The sequence below is a fragment of the Vitis vinifera genome, chromosome 17 (assembly GCF_030704535.1).
Source record: "Vitis vinifera cultivar Pinot Noir 40024 chromosome 17, ASM3070453v1".
Taxonomy (NCBI): Eukaryota; Viridiplantae; Streptophyta; class Magnoliopsida; order Vitales; family Vitaceae; genus Vitis; species Vitis vinifera.
This window is the reverse complement of record NC_081821.1, coordinates 9,863,907-9,882,474: the sequence shown is the minus strand read 5'-3', so window position 1 is coordinate 9,882,474 and position 18,568 is coordinate 9,863,907. Positions and strand designations below refer to the sequence as shown.

The 18,568-nt window shown below is 36.9% G+C and overlaps 1 protein-coding gene across 8 annotated transcripts in view; it reads right to left on the bottom strand.

The window, feature by feature from the left end:
• The window catches only part of LOC100250198 (serine/threonine-protein kinase ATM), a 152,617-nt gene that overhangs the window by 75,802 nt on the left and 58,247 nt on the right, over positions 1–18,568 (bottom strand). For 7 of the 8 annotated variants that reach the window (XR_788009.3, XR_788010.3, XM_010664879.3 and 4 more), the window contains 8 exons: positions 8,586–8,632; positions 8,458–8,521; positions 8,161–8,235; positions 7,281–7,400; positions 6,822–7,007; positions 5,767–5,888; positions 5,615–5,684; positions 5,286–5,413 (listed from right to left, as the gene is read on the bottom strand). Coding sequence is in view for 6 of the 8 variants with exons in the window: in XM_010664879.3 (XP_010663181.1) it covers positions 5,286–5,413; positions 5,615–5,684; positions 5,767–5,888; positions 6,822–7,007; positions 7,281–7,400; positions 8,161–8,235; positions 8,458–8,521; positions 8,586–8,632 (812 nt within the window). In the remaining 2 variants the exon portion in view is untranslated. The remainder of the gene's footprint in view (positions 1–5,285; positions 5,414–5,614; positions 5,685–5,766; positions 5,889–6,821; positions 7,008–7,280; positions 7,401–8,160; positions 8,236–8,457; positions 8,522–8,585; positions 8,633–18,568) is intronic. The other variant, XM_010664877.3, reaches the window with a different exon arrangement.

Sequence of the window (18,568 nt, the reverse complement as noted above, 5' to 3'; positions counted from 1 at the left end):
AGTTTTTTTTGTGGAGTAGGGTATTTTAACTTATTATCAATAATTGTTCATCTTCAAAGGATTGTTTGTCCTTTTTTGTATTTATCATTCAATCATAGTTGTTAAAAACTTACCATACATGATATGATACAATGACAGATACATTTTTGACGAAGATCAATATGCACGCAATCTGTATCATATTTTAAAGCGTATCTTATGATACATATATGATACATGATACGATATATGATATTTTGATACAACGATACATACATCTTCAATCATTTTCTATAATTTTTTTGTTAAAAAAAATTATTATATTAATTGTTTAAAATATAATAAAAGATTAAAAATTGATCATCAAATGGAAAAATAGGTAAAATAATCTTATACGAAAAACTACATTCTTGTTGTCAAATACTACATCCATTCACTAGTGGAAGCGGCTATAAGGGAAGCTCCTCTTAAAATGGCTTTGAAGCGTTATTCGATAGTGAATCTTCGAGCAAATAGTGGTACTAGAGCCTGGAAGGAGTAAAAAAGGTCTGCTCTAGCCAGGGATTTTGTTGTGTCGAAGGCTAGTTTCAATAAGCTAGCCGCCTTTAGTAATTTTGTGGGGCATCCAATGGAAAGTTTTGAAGAGGAAATTATAAACCTTTTGCAAAGATTGGAGCTTAGAAAGAAAGGAATGAAAGGAGAGGTTTCGAGGCAGCGACTAAAAATAAGTATTCTTGTTGGTTCCAAGTTTGAAAGGGAGCTCCGCAACTTAAAATGCTCTAAGTTTGAGAGGGAGGTTTCGTACCTCCCTAATAGACATATCTTACATTTTCCTCTCCTACAAAAACACCACATCCACCTTTTGAGACCTAATTAAAGTCTTGATTTCTTTCCTTTTATTAACGTCATTCACTCATCTAACATTCTAGTACAAAATCTTCAACTTCATGTAAAACAGACCTCTTTGGCCCCTCCTCTTCTGTCCAACCCGTTCTCTTTTTTCCTCTGTTGTAATTAATCAAGCATTCTAGCCTTTTTAGCTCTCAATCAAACAAGATAGACACCGAGCAAACTTTCTCCTTGTCTTTTTCTCTTCTGTTCTTTATCCTTTAAAGTAGATTCAGAATTTCACCCTCGAAACCTTCAATCAGGAACCCTAGTATTCTACTAAACTTAACTAGACAGTTGTCCTCCCAGCCACCTTCAATCCCCCTATTTTCCTGCAACGACCCCTCAAGCTCTGAACTTGTGCACCTATCACCTTCTTCCACCAAAGAAAACAACTCCCCTCCCCCCATCATCTTGTCCTACGAGTCACACTCGTTCGTCAAAAACCTTAGAGGCATTTGTACCCTCAACGGCACCAAACTCCATTCACTAACGGCGTCTTTCCCCCTTCACAAGCCGTAAGCCCCACCCATCGCTAAGCTTTGGCCAAAAAATAAGAGGAAGAGATCCCCCGACCCCCCATGAGAAGAGAGATGTTGCCATACCTAGATGCTTCGGACAAGAGAACTTCAGTTGTAGCTGCCGCCCTAATCACCTCATTCAGAGACATCAGCGCCAAGTTTCCTCTCAAATCCCCATCGATGGCAGACTCCAAATCTCCTAGTTACTCCCCTTTCTCCCTCTCAATTCTCACTTGTGCCCTAGCGAGAAGCTCCTCTTCTAAGGTGTTTGGGTCACTAAAAAAGCCGCCCCCCCCCCCCCCCCCCCCCGCAAAGCCCACCTCACTTAGCCTAAAAGCAACTCCCACCTTCCTCTTTCGACCCATACCACGAACAAAAAGGTCTTACAACCTCAGCCTCCCTGCCCCTTCTCTTCAAAGGTCCTGGCTTAATCAAAGATTAAGGCCCCAAACACTCCAGGCCACCCAAACCACTTTCCTCACCACCCGCCGCACTACCTACAGCTACCACCCCGCTTCCCAAAACATCCGAAAGGCAGCTGCACGACACGTCACACCCTATGGTCAAATTGTTCCTCCCTAGCCTCCACAGTACCCTTAGCCTACACCCCTGTAAAGCGAACATCAACGAAAGTTGCACCATCCTTCAGAGTTTTGCCCGAAGACGGCACGTCTTGTACCCAACATTGTTTCTCCTTCTGAGCAAAACTGTCCTTTGGACTCTTGCTGTAGGTAGCACGTGGGCATCTGTGAGACCATCTACAAAGCTTCTTCGCAACAACACTACCGGCACAAACCACGGTGGAAATTCCCACCACAATAAAACAGAATAACACCCTGACCCCCCTACAATCTGAGTTGAGCTAGGTAAACTTCTTCCATCCAACTTCACCAAAATTCTAACCCATTGCAACTCGAACATCCTAGTTGTGCTTCATCCTCTTTAATAGAAACTCCACAACCGTCACCAATCTTTTTTAACACCTCATGGCTCCACAAATGAAGAGGCAGACCCAGCACCTTAACCCAAACTTCACTTGCATGACAATCCTTCCGAAAACAACTCACCTTCGGATTCCACTTCTCCAAACACAAGAAATTCTCCTGCACCCTCCTTCTTCCTCTAGCAAGGACCTACTTAGCCTCCCGCACCGTCTCGAATTCAAACAGCATCAGCCCACTCCCTAACACAGCTATTTTTAAACTCCTCCTTAGGGGCCACTGGAATTTCACCCACCTTCTAAGAAAGTCCAACTTCGGATCAGGAACCTTGGAATCACCCCACCATCCCACCAAGCATCGATTCAACTGATCCATCCTTCTCTGCATTTCACTAACCCCTGCTTCAAGCCACAGTGAGTCTCCTGACCTTACAAGTTTAGACTTAACAGCCTCCAAGGGATGACCCATTTCTCCCTTAACAATCTCTTAACTCCATCATTCGACCCTGAAACCACCCCTTTCTCCCTCGGCTGGGCTTCAAGGATGAATGAAGATTTAGCATCTCCATTCGGCTCCACTCCAAGCCCCCTTAATTTCTCTGCCAGAGTGTACCACCCCCCCCCCCCCCCCAAACAGTCCCTTACCTTCTGGAACTATAATGTTGAATTCTTTCAGCCCTAAGTCACAAACGGAGCAGAAAATGAATCTTCCAGCCTCATTCAATCGACGTTCCAATCCATATTTCCTTCCCCTCTCCTCCCAGTCAAGAGTCCACTTCCTTTTTCCAATATCCCTACAACATGCCTCGACTCCACCCAGCAAACATCACAAGCTCTCCTCTCCACACTTGATCCAGGACGTAACCCCTCTGCATCTCTCCCAAATGCAGCCTCTCAACTTTCCTCCCTCTTCCTCAACCTCAATCTCAAAAGATTTTGCCTCCATTGCAAACCAACTCCTCCCTCCCCTCATTGATAAGGTTCTTGGACCCAAGTGAATGTTCTGACAATAATTTTACAACTGTTGCAGTCATGTCTCTTATTGTTATCCCAAAGAGAGTAGTTTTTAGATAGGAAAAGATTCAAATAGACTTTGTGTGTGTGTGTAAGGGGGGGGGGGGGGGAAGGGCTGGGGCTGGGGGGACGGCTTTGGAACAAATGTCGCATTTGGTGAAATAGGTTATAGTTTGCTCGAGAAATAGAAAGAGGGCTTAGGTATCAAAAATTTATTCATCTTTAATGAGGCATTTTTGGGTAAATGGTCTTAGAGATTTGTAAGTGAAAGGAATCCTCTCTAAAAACCAGTAATTGTGGGTAAATATGGGCAAGTTAGGGGGAATGAACTAAAAAAGAAGAGGAGGGTATGGTGTGAGGGTGTGGAAGGCAATCAGAGGCAATTGGGAGAACTTCAAGAATAGAATAGGTTTTAAGATTAGGTCTAGGAACAAGGTGAAGTTCTGGAAGGATAAGTGATGTGGGGAGACACCTTTAAGGAATTCGTTTCTAGAGCTCTATTCTACAACTACCTCAAAAGATGCTTAGGTTACTGACCTTTGAGATGATGGTAGCTGGAGTCCCAAGTTTACAAGGCAGTTGCATGATTGGGAACAAGAGAAGGTACAAACCTTTTTGTGCGGGTTGTTTGCACACCCCATTTCTTTGGAGACTGATGATGTTATGGTATGGTTGCCTACAAAGAATGGTACTTTTTAAGTTAAGTCTTTCTACTCCTCTTTGGAAAATAGGAGAGCGAAGTCATTCCCTTATGGCACAAAATGAAATTCTTAGGTGGCATCAAGAATTGGCTTTTTTGTTTGGGAAGCAACTTGGGCTAGGATTGTGACTCTAGATCAGCTCAAAAGGAAAGGATGGAGGATTCCTAATAGATGCTACTTTTGTAAAGAAGAAGAAATGAGCGACCATATGAGAATCCATTGTTCAAAAGCTCACTTATTGTGGCAATTGATTTTTGTGCTTTTTGGTGTCCAACGAGTGATACATTCTTCAATTAGAGAGATCTTTTTGAGCTAACACAAGTCTTTAGTTGGTAAAAAGAGAAAAAAAGCTTGGAAGGTTGCTCCATTGTGTTTGTTTTCGATGTTATGGAGGGACAGGAATATGAGAATTTTTTTATCATTGTGAAAGTATGGACCAAACAAGTAAAAATTCTTTCTTGTTTCTATTTTAAGACTGGGTTAGATTGTATATTAGGGATGGTTTTTTGTCTTTTATTTTTCTTTGTATATGTCATGTATACCTTTTTTCTTTTTAATAACATCCTTATTTACCTATCCAAAAAAAAAAAGTTTATTTTTACAATGAATATAGGCAAATTTTCATTTGAATCGTTCGATTGTTGACAATGCAAATGATGGTGATTAATGAAAAAAAAATTATTTAATGTATTAGTTGTTTTTTATAAAGGCATATATATATATATATATGTGTGTGTGTGTGTGTTGTGGATTATGTGATAAATCTATATATTAAAGTCAAATTTTGTTAATTTAAACTTTACCAAAACTTTAACGATCAATAATTTAACTCTTTAGATCCTACTACCTTCCATAAAATTGGTTATGTATTACTCTATATTTCATACTTTTAATAGTTATACACACATACATGTTTTCTCTATTTATTTTCCACTATATAAAAAAATTTAAGATACACTAAACAATACGATACAAAAAAATATAAAAGCAGTACACGATGTGTTTTACGAGTTAACAACTATGCATTCAATGAATAATTATGTTTGTTTCTAATATTAACAAAAAATTAAAAAAATAAATAAAAAAGGAACCACACAAAGTCACCTTCATTGTTGTAATGCCACCAATAGTGAAAAAGAACAAAAGATGTAGAACAGTTTAGAATCACAGTATGCAGTTATTCTGTTTGTGTGAAAATTATTTTAATCACCTAATTTGTAAAATCACTGATTATGGACTCACTTGGAAGTGCTTGAAACTGCAGCCCGATGCCCAAGAACATCAATGAGTACCTCAATGTCAGCCAACCGATGACATTTGTGCCTATGATGAACTGCTGCTGTGACTTTGTAATGCATTTCAACGATAAACTGCATAAGCACAATACTGTCTATTTCAGAAAGGCCAACTCTTCAATAATATTTCCATTTGTGAACCAAAACATTTATTCAGAAAATACGTAGCAAATGCTACTTACAAAATAATGGAATTGGAACTACAAAGTGCATACAAAATTAAAAAACAAATGCTCTAGTATAAGGAATACTCAATATAAGAAATCATATCATCACCATGAACACTCTATCTGATCGGAAAATGTTAATCTTGTCAACAACACCAACACTTGTAGGGCAATCCTCCCTAAAAAACCCAGTATAAAGGCAGTTAGACAGAAGCAATGGAAAAATGATTTTAAGTCAAGAAGCAAGAGAAGGTAAAGCACATCTCCAAGAATCCATCAACAACATTTCGAATTGCAAGCACAATTGTATCCCTGGAAAAAAAAGGGAGAGCGGGTTCTGATGCACAAGAGGCAAGTGACAAAATGTTGCTGACAATGGATACCTGATACATCGAAAAGGCAGACATGAAGTTAAAATTTCAAGGATTATTAAGTGAAAATTTCATTCAAATATAAACAAAAAATAAACTAGATCCAATAGTCAACAAACTATGATTTAAACCCTAACCAACAAGATTATTGTAACAGAGACATTTCTCTGTAGGCTCTTTTTAGTACATGGAATCAAAACTGAACTTAGTCTGTCCCCACCCCAACTCTTTGCCACCTAAACCAACCTTGAGTAATATGTGTGATTGCTAAAAAGCATATGGACAGCTCAAGTATTAACTAAGAATAAAAGTTAATTTTCCTACATGTTACATGAAGAAACTTGAGTTTATAGTTAATCATTTAAACAACTCATCACAATTAAAAGAAAAGAGTGACTTTTCTAACATATTTCTAAAAGAAATTTAAAAGTTCATAATCAATCTATCACATAATAGTAAGAAAACATCTCGAAAGTAAAACCAAGAAAGGAAAATTTAATATCATACAAAAACCTATAGATGATTACTTAAAAACAAAGATTTATTTTTTTATTGGAAAATAAGAGGTATATTAATAAAGAACTGTAGGACTATTTAGAAAATGAATATATTTAGCTGTAAATATCACTTTATTATCTGGTTGTTAGTAAAATATTTGTATCCTTATTTCTAGGAGTTAGTTTCAGGAAAACCAAAACTAGGGGGACTGATTCGTCTAAAAAGGCCAGATTGTACTCTTATGATAAAACGTATGAATGAAATACATTTTTCATTGAACAACTTGCAGTGTTTAGATTGTATTTCTCCTATTGTTAGTTTTTTACAATAGAGAAAAGGAAATACAGCAGCCGCAAGACAGTTCTTCACCCTACACCACAAAGAATCAATCTTCCATCCAATCAAATAAGGAGCAGAAAATCAAAAAGAAAAATAAAAGGAGCAAACCATATATTTCTTAATGAGTTTGTCTCTTTCATCTTCTGATATTTCTGCAACATGCAAAATTGAACTCTGAAGCACTACTGCTCCTTTTTCCCACCCAGACTTCTTACTGCAATGCAATGCCATACAGACTGAAAAGATGGGCACAAAATGATTTTTAACCAGAACTGCCAGAGGTAGACCAGCAACCTGAAATAAAATGAGAGCAACATCAAGAATGACAAAGGAAAAATGCAAATGTGAAACAATGGCAAACAACTTTCGGGTACAACTTACATGAGTGAACACAATGCAGGACCCTATTTCCTTGTTGAATAGGGGTAAACAATTTCAACCAATTACAAATGTCATATTCCACAATAAAAGTGAATTCGAAAAAAAATTTAAGTCCAACACAAAATTTAGGGGTTTCCCATGCCTAATAAAGAAAAGAAATGGAAATAGAAAGCTGAAGTCTCCTACCGAAGCAACCCATTTGAGATTAGATGTGTCCCCATGTAGAAGTAGAGCTGGAAGAAGCCAATGGCAGCAATACTGCATGAAATATGTAGGTTCAACACTTGGAACAAAATGGTCCCTTATCTGAAAAGAATAATTGCTGAATGTAAGACTCTTACAATAAATAAAATCAAGAATTAGATGCCATAAGATGGGGTAATAGCTTAAAACTGGAAATAAAATATATAGGAGCATATGTGTGCCAAAATCAACTCCTAGAAGGTGAAATATATTAGAAGTTAGAATAATGAATAATGAAAGAGATGCGAATAATGAATTTTTGCCATAAACCCTAATGAAAAAATCATCCAAACAATTACATGAATAAACTACAGCAAATAACAAAGCAACCACACTACAAGAAGTGAACAGAACTGAATATAGAAAGAGATGTAAAACTTTCTACCCCATTTAGTTTTGAAATGGAGGCTAGAAAAATTACAATATTTAACAGTGATAGGAGCATCAAAATAGAAACAATGAAAACGTAACAAGCCAAAAACTATCCTAATCTTATACGCATATTCTATCACACAAGAAAACCTTCCACAACATGAAATTGGTCTGAAATGCATACTGCATGAAGTTGCTTGTTGGTAAGGTAAAAACGTAAACTTTACAATCCAAAAACAAGCCATTCACCCAATTTTAAAACACAATCCACCAAAAAGTAAAGCAATATGCAACTCATGTTATTAACTTCCTAATAAATTGGAGAATAATGAAAGCCAGAATTCTTTTTGGCCATGTCCACAACATATATTTAGCAGGAGAGCCATACTGGATAAGAAACAGTTGCATTGTCTTTCCTACCCACCAAAAAGAAAAAACAACAGTGTATTACCTCAACAAGTGCAACTAAGCTTACGCCACATGTGACCCAACAAAAGAGAATAGATCCTATAAGCTCCTCCAAGTACTGCAAAAATCCAGAAAGTTCATATTAAATCGAATTGAAAAATGAAAGCTTGTCTGTATCAAAATCATTTAATTTTAGAAAACTTTCATATGAATGTATTGATTCTTCCATTGATAAGCCAGGGTGCATGAGCAATGTCAAAATTTAAATTGCTTTTAGAAGCACTTTAGCCACTTTGTTCACCAAAATCAAATTATTGAGAATAGGGAATAGATGCATCACCTTTGACCTAGTTGTATACTGGAGTTTTCTTGACAGATTATCAAGTGCTGCAAGGACCAACTCCCTGAAAGCAAGCAACACTCATTAAAAACAAACTGATAAAACAAGTCAAAAGATTGAGACCTTACCTCTGACAAGGATCAAGGGCAGAAACAGTGCACATCATGAAAACAGCCTGCATGTGACATAGTAGGTCAATAAACGAATACAAATATAAAACTCTCTAGAGAATGCACACGAAGTTAAAGGTAAAATTAAATAAATAAATAAAGGAAAAACGAGTTTAGCAGCTAAATCAGAACTGAATCAACTAGGCACTGAAACAAGGTTAAACAAGTTCATCAATGTTCTGACCCCGGTCAACCCAAAAACCAAAATATCTTGAAAAAGCAGAAAAATTAAATACATTCTAAGACAAGATTATAAATAAATAAATAAGAACCAGAGTTCTAACAGTATAAAATAACAGTTAATTCACTTAATGTATCATGCATAAACCTGTTTCTTGAGTGTCAGACTTTCAGACAATTGAAATGTCCTAAGAGCCCTATTAAGTATCAATAAGATTCATCAAAGTTTGGAGAAGGAAGAACATGACACATGCACAAGCAAGAGGTTCAAAGTATGAAATAGGGGAACATGCAACAACCAAGAAAGTGCAAAGTTTAGGAGATCAGGGGGGCATGGGAATGTAGCAAACATCCCTACTCAACAAATCATATACTACAAAAAAATATAATTACTTCCTATTATACTTACAAAATTGTTGAAAGAGAGAGAGAGAAAACCTTAGTTCTCATTCATATGATTAACTTCTTACAATAGAGAAATATATATACAAGGCTAGGTTGAACTAACTACCATATATGTGACCTATATTAAGAAAGGAAAGAAAGATTGTACACTATAAATACATTATATTCAACACTCCCCCTCAAGCTGGAGCATATATATCATATGCACCAAGCTTGTTACAAAAGTATTTAATCCTAGGACCTTTGAGAGATTTAGTGAAGATGTCTGCTAGTTGATCATTTGAATTAACAAAACTTGTAGCAACACACCCTGATGCGATCTTCTCTCTAATGAAGTGACAGTCAACTTCAATATGTTTGGTCCTTTCATGAAAGACTGGATTGGATGCAATATGTAATGCGGCCTAATTGTCACAAACTAGCTTTATCTGTTCATCTTTTCCAAATCTCAATTCCTGAAGGAGTAGCCTCAACCATATGAGTTCACATGTTGCCAAATCCATAGCTCGATACTCAGCTTCGACGCTTGATTTGGCCACTACATCTTGTTTCTTACTCTTCCAGGATATTAAGTTACCTCCAATAAAAACACAATACCCTGAGGTGGAACGCCTATCTGAGGGTGAACCAGCTCAGTCTGCATCTCTGTAACCAACAATTTGGGCATGGCCCCTGTCTTCATACAACATACCTTGGCCTGGTGTTCCTTTAATATATCAAAGAATGTGGATCACAGCATCCCAATGGTTGTCACATGGTGACTGTAGAAATTGACTAACCACACTCACAGGAAAAGAGATGTCTGGCCAAGTGATGGTGAGGTAGTTCAGTTTGCCTACAAGTCGTCGATATCTCCCAGGATCTCTTAGAGGCTCCCCATGTCCTGGTACAAGTTTGACATTTGGATCCATAGGAGTGTCAACAGGTTTACATTCTAACATACCTGTTTCTTCCAAGATGTCTAAGGCATACTTCCTTTGTGACATAACCACACCTGAATTGGATTGAGCTATTTCAAGTCCTAGAAAGTACTTGAGTTTGCCCAAGTCTTTGGTTTGAAAGTGGTTGAAAAGATGTTGTTTTAGTCTTTGGATACCCTCCTGATCATTGCCTATAATGACAATGTCATCCATATAAACTACCAAATAGATGCACTGGCTCGAAGAGTTATGATGATAGAAAACTGAATGATCTACTTCACTCCGAAGCATTCCAAACTCTTGAACAACTGAACTAAAACGCCCAGACCATGCCCGAGGAGATTGTTTCAAGCCATATAGAGAGCGGCGTAACTTGCATGCTAAACTAGACTCCCCTTGAGCAACAAAACCAGGTGATTGCTCCATATACACTTCCTCGAGAAGTTCACCATGAAGCAAAGCATTCTTAATATCCAACTGATAAAGAAGTCAATGACACATAGCTGCCATGGAGAGAAATAAGCGAACAAAAGCAATCTTGGCAACAGACGAGAAGGTGTCACCATAGTCACAACCATAAATCTGAGTATAACCTTTAGCAACCAAGCGGGCCTTAAGGCGATCGACCTGACCATCAGGACAAACTTTAACAGTGTAGACCCAACGACATCCAACTGTAGATTTACCAAGAGGTAAAGAAACAAGATCTCATGTGTCATTGGAGTGCAGAGCAGCCATTTCATCAACCATTGCCTGTCGCCACCCAGAATGAGAAAGTGTCTCACTATTGCTCTTAGGAAGAGAAACAGAGGACAAAGTAGAGACAAAGGCAGAATAGGATGAAGATAATCGATGGTAGCTCAAAAATTATGAATAGGATGAGGATTACGAGTAGATCGATTACCTTTCCGAAGAGCAATAGGCAAATGGTCAATAGATGACAGGGTCGAGGTAGGAGAAATCGATTGGACAAGAGGTGAGTCATCAGGTACCTCAGTTGAAGAGAGAGGAGGAGCAACAGCACGATGTTGACGATGATAAACCTAAAGAGGACAAGAGAGCGCATCTGAAGGGGGGGATATATAGGGAAGTGGCAATACTTTAGAAATGGGAAGAGATTCAGAGGATGAGAAGAATGGAGAGTCCTCAAAGAATGTGACATCAGCGGAGAGAAAATAACGATGAGTGTCAGGGGAATAACAACGATAGCCCTTCTGAAGTCGAGAGTATCCTAAGAAGATGCATTTCGTAGCCTTGGTGGAAAGCTTGTCTTGTCCCAGTGTGAGAGTATGAACAAAACAAGTACAGCCAAAGACATGAGGAGGAAGGAAATAAAGAGGTTGGGTAGGAAAAAGAAGGGAATGAGGGATTTGGCCATGTAATATAGATGAGGGCATACGATTAATCAAGTAACAGGCTGTAAGAACAGCATCCTCCCAAAAACGAAAAGGAACATGACTATGGAGAAGGAGGGTACAAGTTGTCTCAACAAGAGGTCGATTTTTACATTCAGCAACCCCATTTTGTTGAGGAGTATGAGCACAAGATGACTGATGGAGGATTCCATGTTGGGACATAAAAGAAGTAAAGGGTGTAGAAAAATATTCCCGAGCATTGTCACTGCGTAACACTCGAATAGAAACATTGAATTGTGTTTGGATTTCAGCATAAAATTTCTGAAAAATAGAGAATAACTCAGCTTGATTTTTCATCAAAATAACCAAGTACATCTTGAATAGTCATCAATGAAAGTGACAAAATACTTAAATCCTAAAGTAGATGCGCTCCGACACGAATCCCAAACATCAGTGTGAACAAGTTCAAAAGGAGACTTTGTCGATTATTCAAACGCTTTGGGAACAAGACACGAGTATGTTTCCCAAGTTGACACAACTCACACGCAAGTGACGACAAAGTGGAAAAACGAGGGACCATCTTCTAGAACTTGGAGAGACTAGGATGACCCAGACGACTGTGAATGAGAAGAGGAGCATCGGTGGAAATGCAAGTTGCAGGAGATGAAGGTGATGTGAGGTGATAGAGGCCTTGAGACTCACGCCCTATGCTAATCGTCTTCCCCGTACTCCGGTCCTGAAAGATCACAGATTTATCAGAAAAAGTGATAGAATAGTTAAGAGTGCGAGTTATTTTATTGATAGAAATAAGATTAAAAGGACAATCATGGGCATAAAGGACAGAATGGAGAGGTAGGGAAGGAAGAGGATGAGCCAAACCAATACCTTTAGTCATAGTTTGGGAACCATTAGTTAAAGTAACAGTAAGTAAGGCAGAGGTAGTAGTAATAGAGGAGAAAAGGTGTTTATTACCAGAGATATGATCAGATGCTCCAGAATCTAGAATCCATGGGCCAAGAGAAGGAGACTGAGTAAAGCAGACAAAGACATTACCGGTCTGGGCAACAGAAGCTGATGTGGCTGTTTGATATCGGAGATAGGCATCATAATCACTACCAATAAGGGTGATACTCTGAGATGTGGAGCTCACAGCAGAGTCAGATCGAGATAGCAGAGGATCAGATGACTAAGCAATGTGGGCAATGCGAAGAGGTCGTCTATGTAACTGATAGCAACGATCTCAAGTGTGACCAAGCTTATTACAATAGGTGCACTGAGGACGTTGTCGTCGACCCCAATTGCCACTACGTCCTCCTCGAGAGTTAGTCTGAGAGGCTAACACAGATGAATCTGAAGGACCATCAGTCGACAAGGTCTGAATAGAGGAGAGGCATAAGAGACAAGCAAACACATCATTCAATGATGGTATTGATGGACCAGCAAGAATCTGATCTCGAACAAACTCAAGATCTAGACGGAGGCCAATGAGGGTTAACACCATAAAGAACTTGTCAGTCTGTATTTGTTGAGCTTCAGCACCATTAGTGAAGGGCATCAAAGTTAAGAACTCCTCCTTAAGAGACGCAATCCAGCCAATATAAGTAGACAAACCCATGTCCTGCTGTCTCACATGAACAATATCAAAAACCACTTGTAAAATCGTTGAATATCATTCGTGTATAATCCTTTAGCCTGAATCCAAAATTTAAAGCAGGTTTTGTAGACACGAAGATGATGTAAAATTTTGGGATCAACAGATTGCCATAATACACTACATAATTGTGCATCGATTTTCTTCTATTGCACTTTGTCAACATCAGGTATAGCATCCTCAGGTGTAACAAGATGATCCTCATAACCTTGTCCCATAAACCAGAGTTCCACGGATGTTGACCAGGAGAGATAATTCTCACTACCAATCAATTTTTCCGATGTGACAGTAGGAGATCCAGAGATGACGGATGTAAAAATAGGATTTTTAGTAGCCATATCCACTTCACCTGAGATTGAATCACGTTTGGATCGAAGAGAGCCTTAAAGGGAGGTCGGATCACAGCTGTGGAAGAAGAACCTGGTATGTCAGGACCCAAACAAAGGAGAAAAGTGACTGGAAATGAAAAAGAGGCTTTCCCAAGGCACACACAGGTCTCGGCCAAGGAAGGGAGCTGTCGTCGGAGGCCGGAGGAGGCTGAAAAAAGACATGCGGAGGTTGAAATGCCAAAAAAAATGGAGAAGCAGGGTTCGGAGAGGACTGACGGAGGCTTAGAAGTGCAAGACGGCGCCGGACGAGCCCACTGGTAGAAGCTCGGCACTAGAAAGTGGGCCACGCGCCCTCACGCCCCGGCGCGTGGGATTCATGCCGCCGAAGAAAAACGGCGCATGGGAGGCACGTTGGCTCCGGTGCGTTGAGAAAAGTTGCAGATCTCCTCTTTGCGCTCCTGATGATGTAGTCAGTGTCGGAAAGTATAGCCGGAAAAAAAAAAAAAAAAAAGGTCTCCGGAAAATATCACCGGAAAAATTTTGACGGTGATGAGGGTTTTCTAACCACGATATGACTGACCGAAAAGCTTTGGGAGATGGAAAAGGTGACCAGAATGAAACACGGTCACTAGACGGATTCCCAGAATTAATTACATGGGTAAACCAGAAAGAATAAAGTTTTCTCCCTTGGCTCTGATACCATGTTGAAAGAGAGAAAAAAAACCTTAATTCTCATTCATATGATTAACTTCTTACAATAGAGAAATATATATATAAGGCTAGGTTGAACTAACTACCATATATGTGACCTATATTAAGAAAGGAAAGAAAAATTGTACACTATAAATACATTATATTCAACAAAAATATACATAAACTATTCCTCATAGAATATTCAATTAAAAAGGATAGACTTCATAGTTAATATATAAGTATTACTATTAAAGATTATTTGTATGGCTATTGTTATAATTTTAGTATTAGGAATATTATAGGGATGTAGCATATGATGTTTGCTACTTCAATTTACTATTTCAGATCAATTAAAAAAAGGGAGGGGGGGGAGGGAACAAAAAACAAAAGATGAAGAAGAGGAGATAAATCAGATTCTCTTCTCCTACTTCTTGTTCTTTAACATGGTACCAAAGCCAATTCAAAACCCTAGCTTTTAGTTAGAAACCTGATTTCAATGGGATATTGCCCTTTGCTCCTTTGGCTATTTGCTAAAGAGCAAGATATACATTGTATAGACAACCAATTTTCCTAAAAGTTTAAGCTTATAGAATTTGAATCCATAATGTATATCATGCTCCATAACATTATTCAAATAAGTATTTTTTTTAATTTTAGAAGATGGCTTCTTATGGTAGTTCCATTTGTGGGAATCAAACTCAATTGACTCAATTGACTCAAGAGAATATTAGCATCCAAATTACTACCATAAAAGTGAATGAGCACAATTATCTATTGTGAAAGTATTAACTTAGAGCAAAGGATAAGTTACAATGTTTGTTGGATGATCGCCTTAATGATTGAATGGACAGCAAACAATATAATAGGAAGAACTCATTAGAGTGTCTCATAGATGCTTAAAATAATCTGATGTCAAAGGATAGAACTTTCACTAGGAAACCTCCGGAGCCATTTCCTAAAAAGAGCACAATTCCTTAACGAAATCTTCCCAAACACCAAATTCCCTTCCACCTTAGACTTGCACACTAGGTCTCAACCCAGGACGAAAATATCAGTTTTTACGGGTATATTGGTAACTCGATTTTATGGATATATCTAGATATATAGGAAAATATCGATGGATATTTTGACACAAACTATCGGTGAAATGAAAATTAATCAAAACTCATGGAAATGTTAGGAAAAATCTAAGAAATGATAAAAGAAGTAATAATAGACATTTTGAAATTGTTTTGTTGAAAAAATCGATATATGTATGATATAATGTGTCATATTCAACAATAATATCACATGCGTCGACAAAAAAATATGAATTTTATAACTGCACATTCATTATTAAGTTACATTAAATATTATTTGATAACAATATTATGACATTGATAAGTATGTCCAACTTAAAAGTATTTTAATATTAAAACTATAATTTATTTATTTCAAATGTATTCAATGATGTAAAATAAACTATGATATATGTATGATTTTTTTTAATATTTATAATTTTTATATTTAATTATCATATAAATGATATAAAAAAATAAAATAAAAAATAAAAAATAAAAAACTTATTAATAACATTATAATGATGATTTTTATATTTTTGGTAATCAATTAAATGAAATTAAAATAAAATAATTAGAAGTTATTTATTTATTAACATATTCTATTAATATTTTGGTTTCATAATGGACCTTAATACATTAACATTTGTGCACATATTTAATCAAGGGCAGATTTGCCCCAATGGCTCCCAAGCTTCAATCCAAGCCTTTTGACCTAGGTTTGAATCCACCTCTTGCAAGGTTAAACAATTTTAAAGGGGTTTGATTGTGTCAAGGTCACTTTGACCGAGGGCCAACGCACTTTGACTGAGAGCCAGTGTGTTGACTAATCGAAAAAATCGGGAAATTTCCTCAAAAATCAGTAAAAAGTCAATAATGACAATATTTCAACGATATTTCCAAAAAATAAGTGAAATACCTCTCATTCTAACTTTCAATGGCAAATGTTGTATTAACACATGCCAATACACAAAATATCAGCAATATTTCACTGATAAATCGTGACATTATAAACTTTGGTCCCAACTAATAAGATGGTCTCTTTTACGCACCCCAACACCTGACCAAAGAAGATCACTTTGCATTTTCTCAATCTTTAACATCACTAAAAAAAAGTATCTTAAAAAGAGAGAGAAAATAGCTAGGGATATGAGACAAACACAACTGGATAAGAGTTATCCTTCCACCTAGTGACAAAAAAAGCTTTTTTTCCACCAATCCAATCTTCATAAAATTTTCTCAATCACTGGATCCCAAAAAGCACTTGCCTTTGGGTTCCCCTAGCAGAAGACCCAAATAGGGTAGAGGACAACAAGAGACCTTGCATTCAAGTTACAAGCCTAACCTAGTGATTCAATCCTAACCTAAGTCAATACCAGAGAGTGTATTTTTATCAAGATTAATTTAAGACCAAATAAATGCCCAAAAAACTTACAAAATTAGCTTAAGATATTGTAGATCTTCCAAATACGCTCTAGAAAAAATTTGGTGTCATCTTCAAATTGCAAATGGGACACTCTAATTGTACTCCTACACATAAGAAAACCTTCCAATAACCTACTCTCTTCCTCTCTTAACATCTTACTTAGGACATCAACTACAATGGTGAAGAGAAAAGGTTACAGTGGATCTCCTTGTCTTAGACCACTACTTGCCTTAACCTAATTTTTGGCATTTCCATTCACTAAAATTGCAAAATTAGTCGTAAACAAACAACCTCCCATCCAAGCTCTCCACCTAGAACTAAATCCTTTCCATTCAAGTACATGGTCCAGAAACATAGTTCAAAGTCACAATATCAATAATTGACTCGAAGAATCTCAAGGCACATCAGTGTCTACATCTTGGTTTGGTATTGGGTAATACACAAAATAAGATAGTTAAAAATTCAAAAAATTATAAAAAATTTTACAAAAATAAATATATTTAAATAAATTTTAAAAACTAATAAAATAATTTTTCTTTTCATAAGTAAAATTCTTAAATAGTCATAACTTTAAGAACCGAAAATTACTTTATTTCAAAGACAATGATATTTTTTACAAAAGACATACAATTCAATCATCAATTCCAATTTTAATTTTGATTAAATGATTACAACAATTTACAATTAAATATAAATATAAAAATATATCTATCGAATAAAGTATAATATTATTAATTAAATGATTTTAGTATGTTAATACAATATGATTAAGTTATTGCAATTTATTTTTAAGAATAAATTAACATACAAGATAATACAATATTACCACCCTTTCGTCAAATCCTCAATTCACACCACAGTGCATTCTTACTAACCCATGCCACTAGAAGAGAGACAGAAGAACGGTGCATCTCAATCTAACAAAAGCGGAGAGAGAGAGAAGGGAAGTTGTCATTACACTAACCAAGAGTAGAGAGAAAAAAGGCGAACATGCAATGATTGTCGTTCCTCATCAATAGAGGAAACTTATTTGATGTTTCTTGCCACAGCCGTACCGCTAGCACGAAGATGCCCCAAATTCATGATCATTGTGAGGTTAGTGATAAAATGCCTTCAACCTTTTCTGCTTATACACATCCAAGACTCAGTCATAGGTTAGAATAATGTTTGTCTTCCTCTTCAAAATGGTCACAGAGACAAGTTTTTCCTTTTGAAGAGGATCTCTAATTTTTTAGAGTTTTATGAGGTTTGGACCTATTTGTTTTTTAGGGATTTGAAAGGAAAAAATTTCTTTTGATAACTCAGACGATTTCGTCAAGTCACCTTGAAATCTCAATTGAGTCAACTGAGTTTAACTGATTTCTGACCAAGTCTATATTTGAGATGGTATCAGGTATCGAACTTAGTGCAGAAAAAACCAAGGTGGATACAACTCGATCGAATCATATCAGACTCTATTGATACTTTGAACCATGTTCAGAAAACCCCAATCCACATTATCATAAGTCTTTTCAAAATCAATTTTGAAAACTACCCCTTGACTCCAACACCTTTTCTCATCCACTATCTCATTAGCTATTAGCACCGCATCTAGGATTTGTCTCTCTTAAACAAAAGCTCCTTGTGAAATATGAATAGTTTCATAAAGAACACCTTGTATACACCCTGATAAGACTTTAACTATGATCTTATATAAACAAGCAGTCAAGCTAATAAGTCCTGAGTTAGAGATCTTTTTGGTCTAACTCTTTTTTGGCACTAAAGCAATAAAGGTGGCATTGGTACTTTGAATTATTAACCCACTATTATGGAATTTCGAGAACACTCTCAATAAATCCTCCTTAATTACATCCCAGCACTATTCAAACATGAAACCATCAAGCCCAAGAGCCTTGTCCTTATCTAAGTAAAAAATATTTTAAGA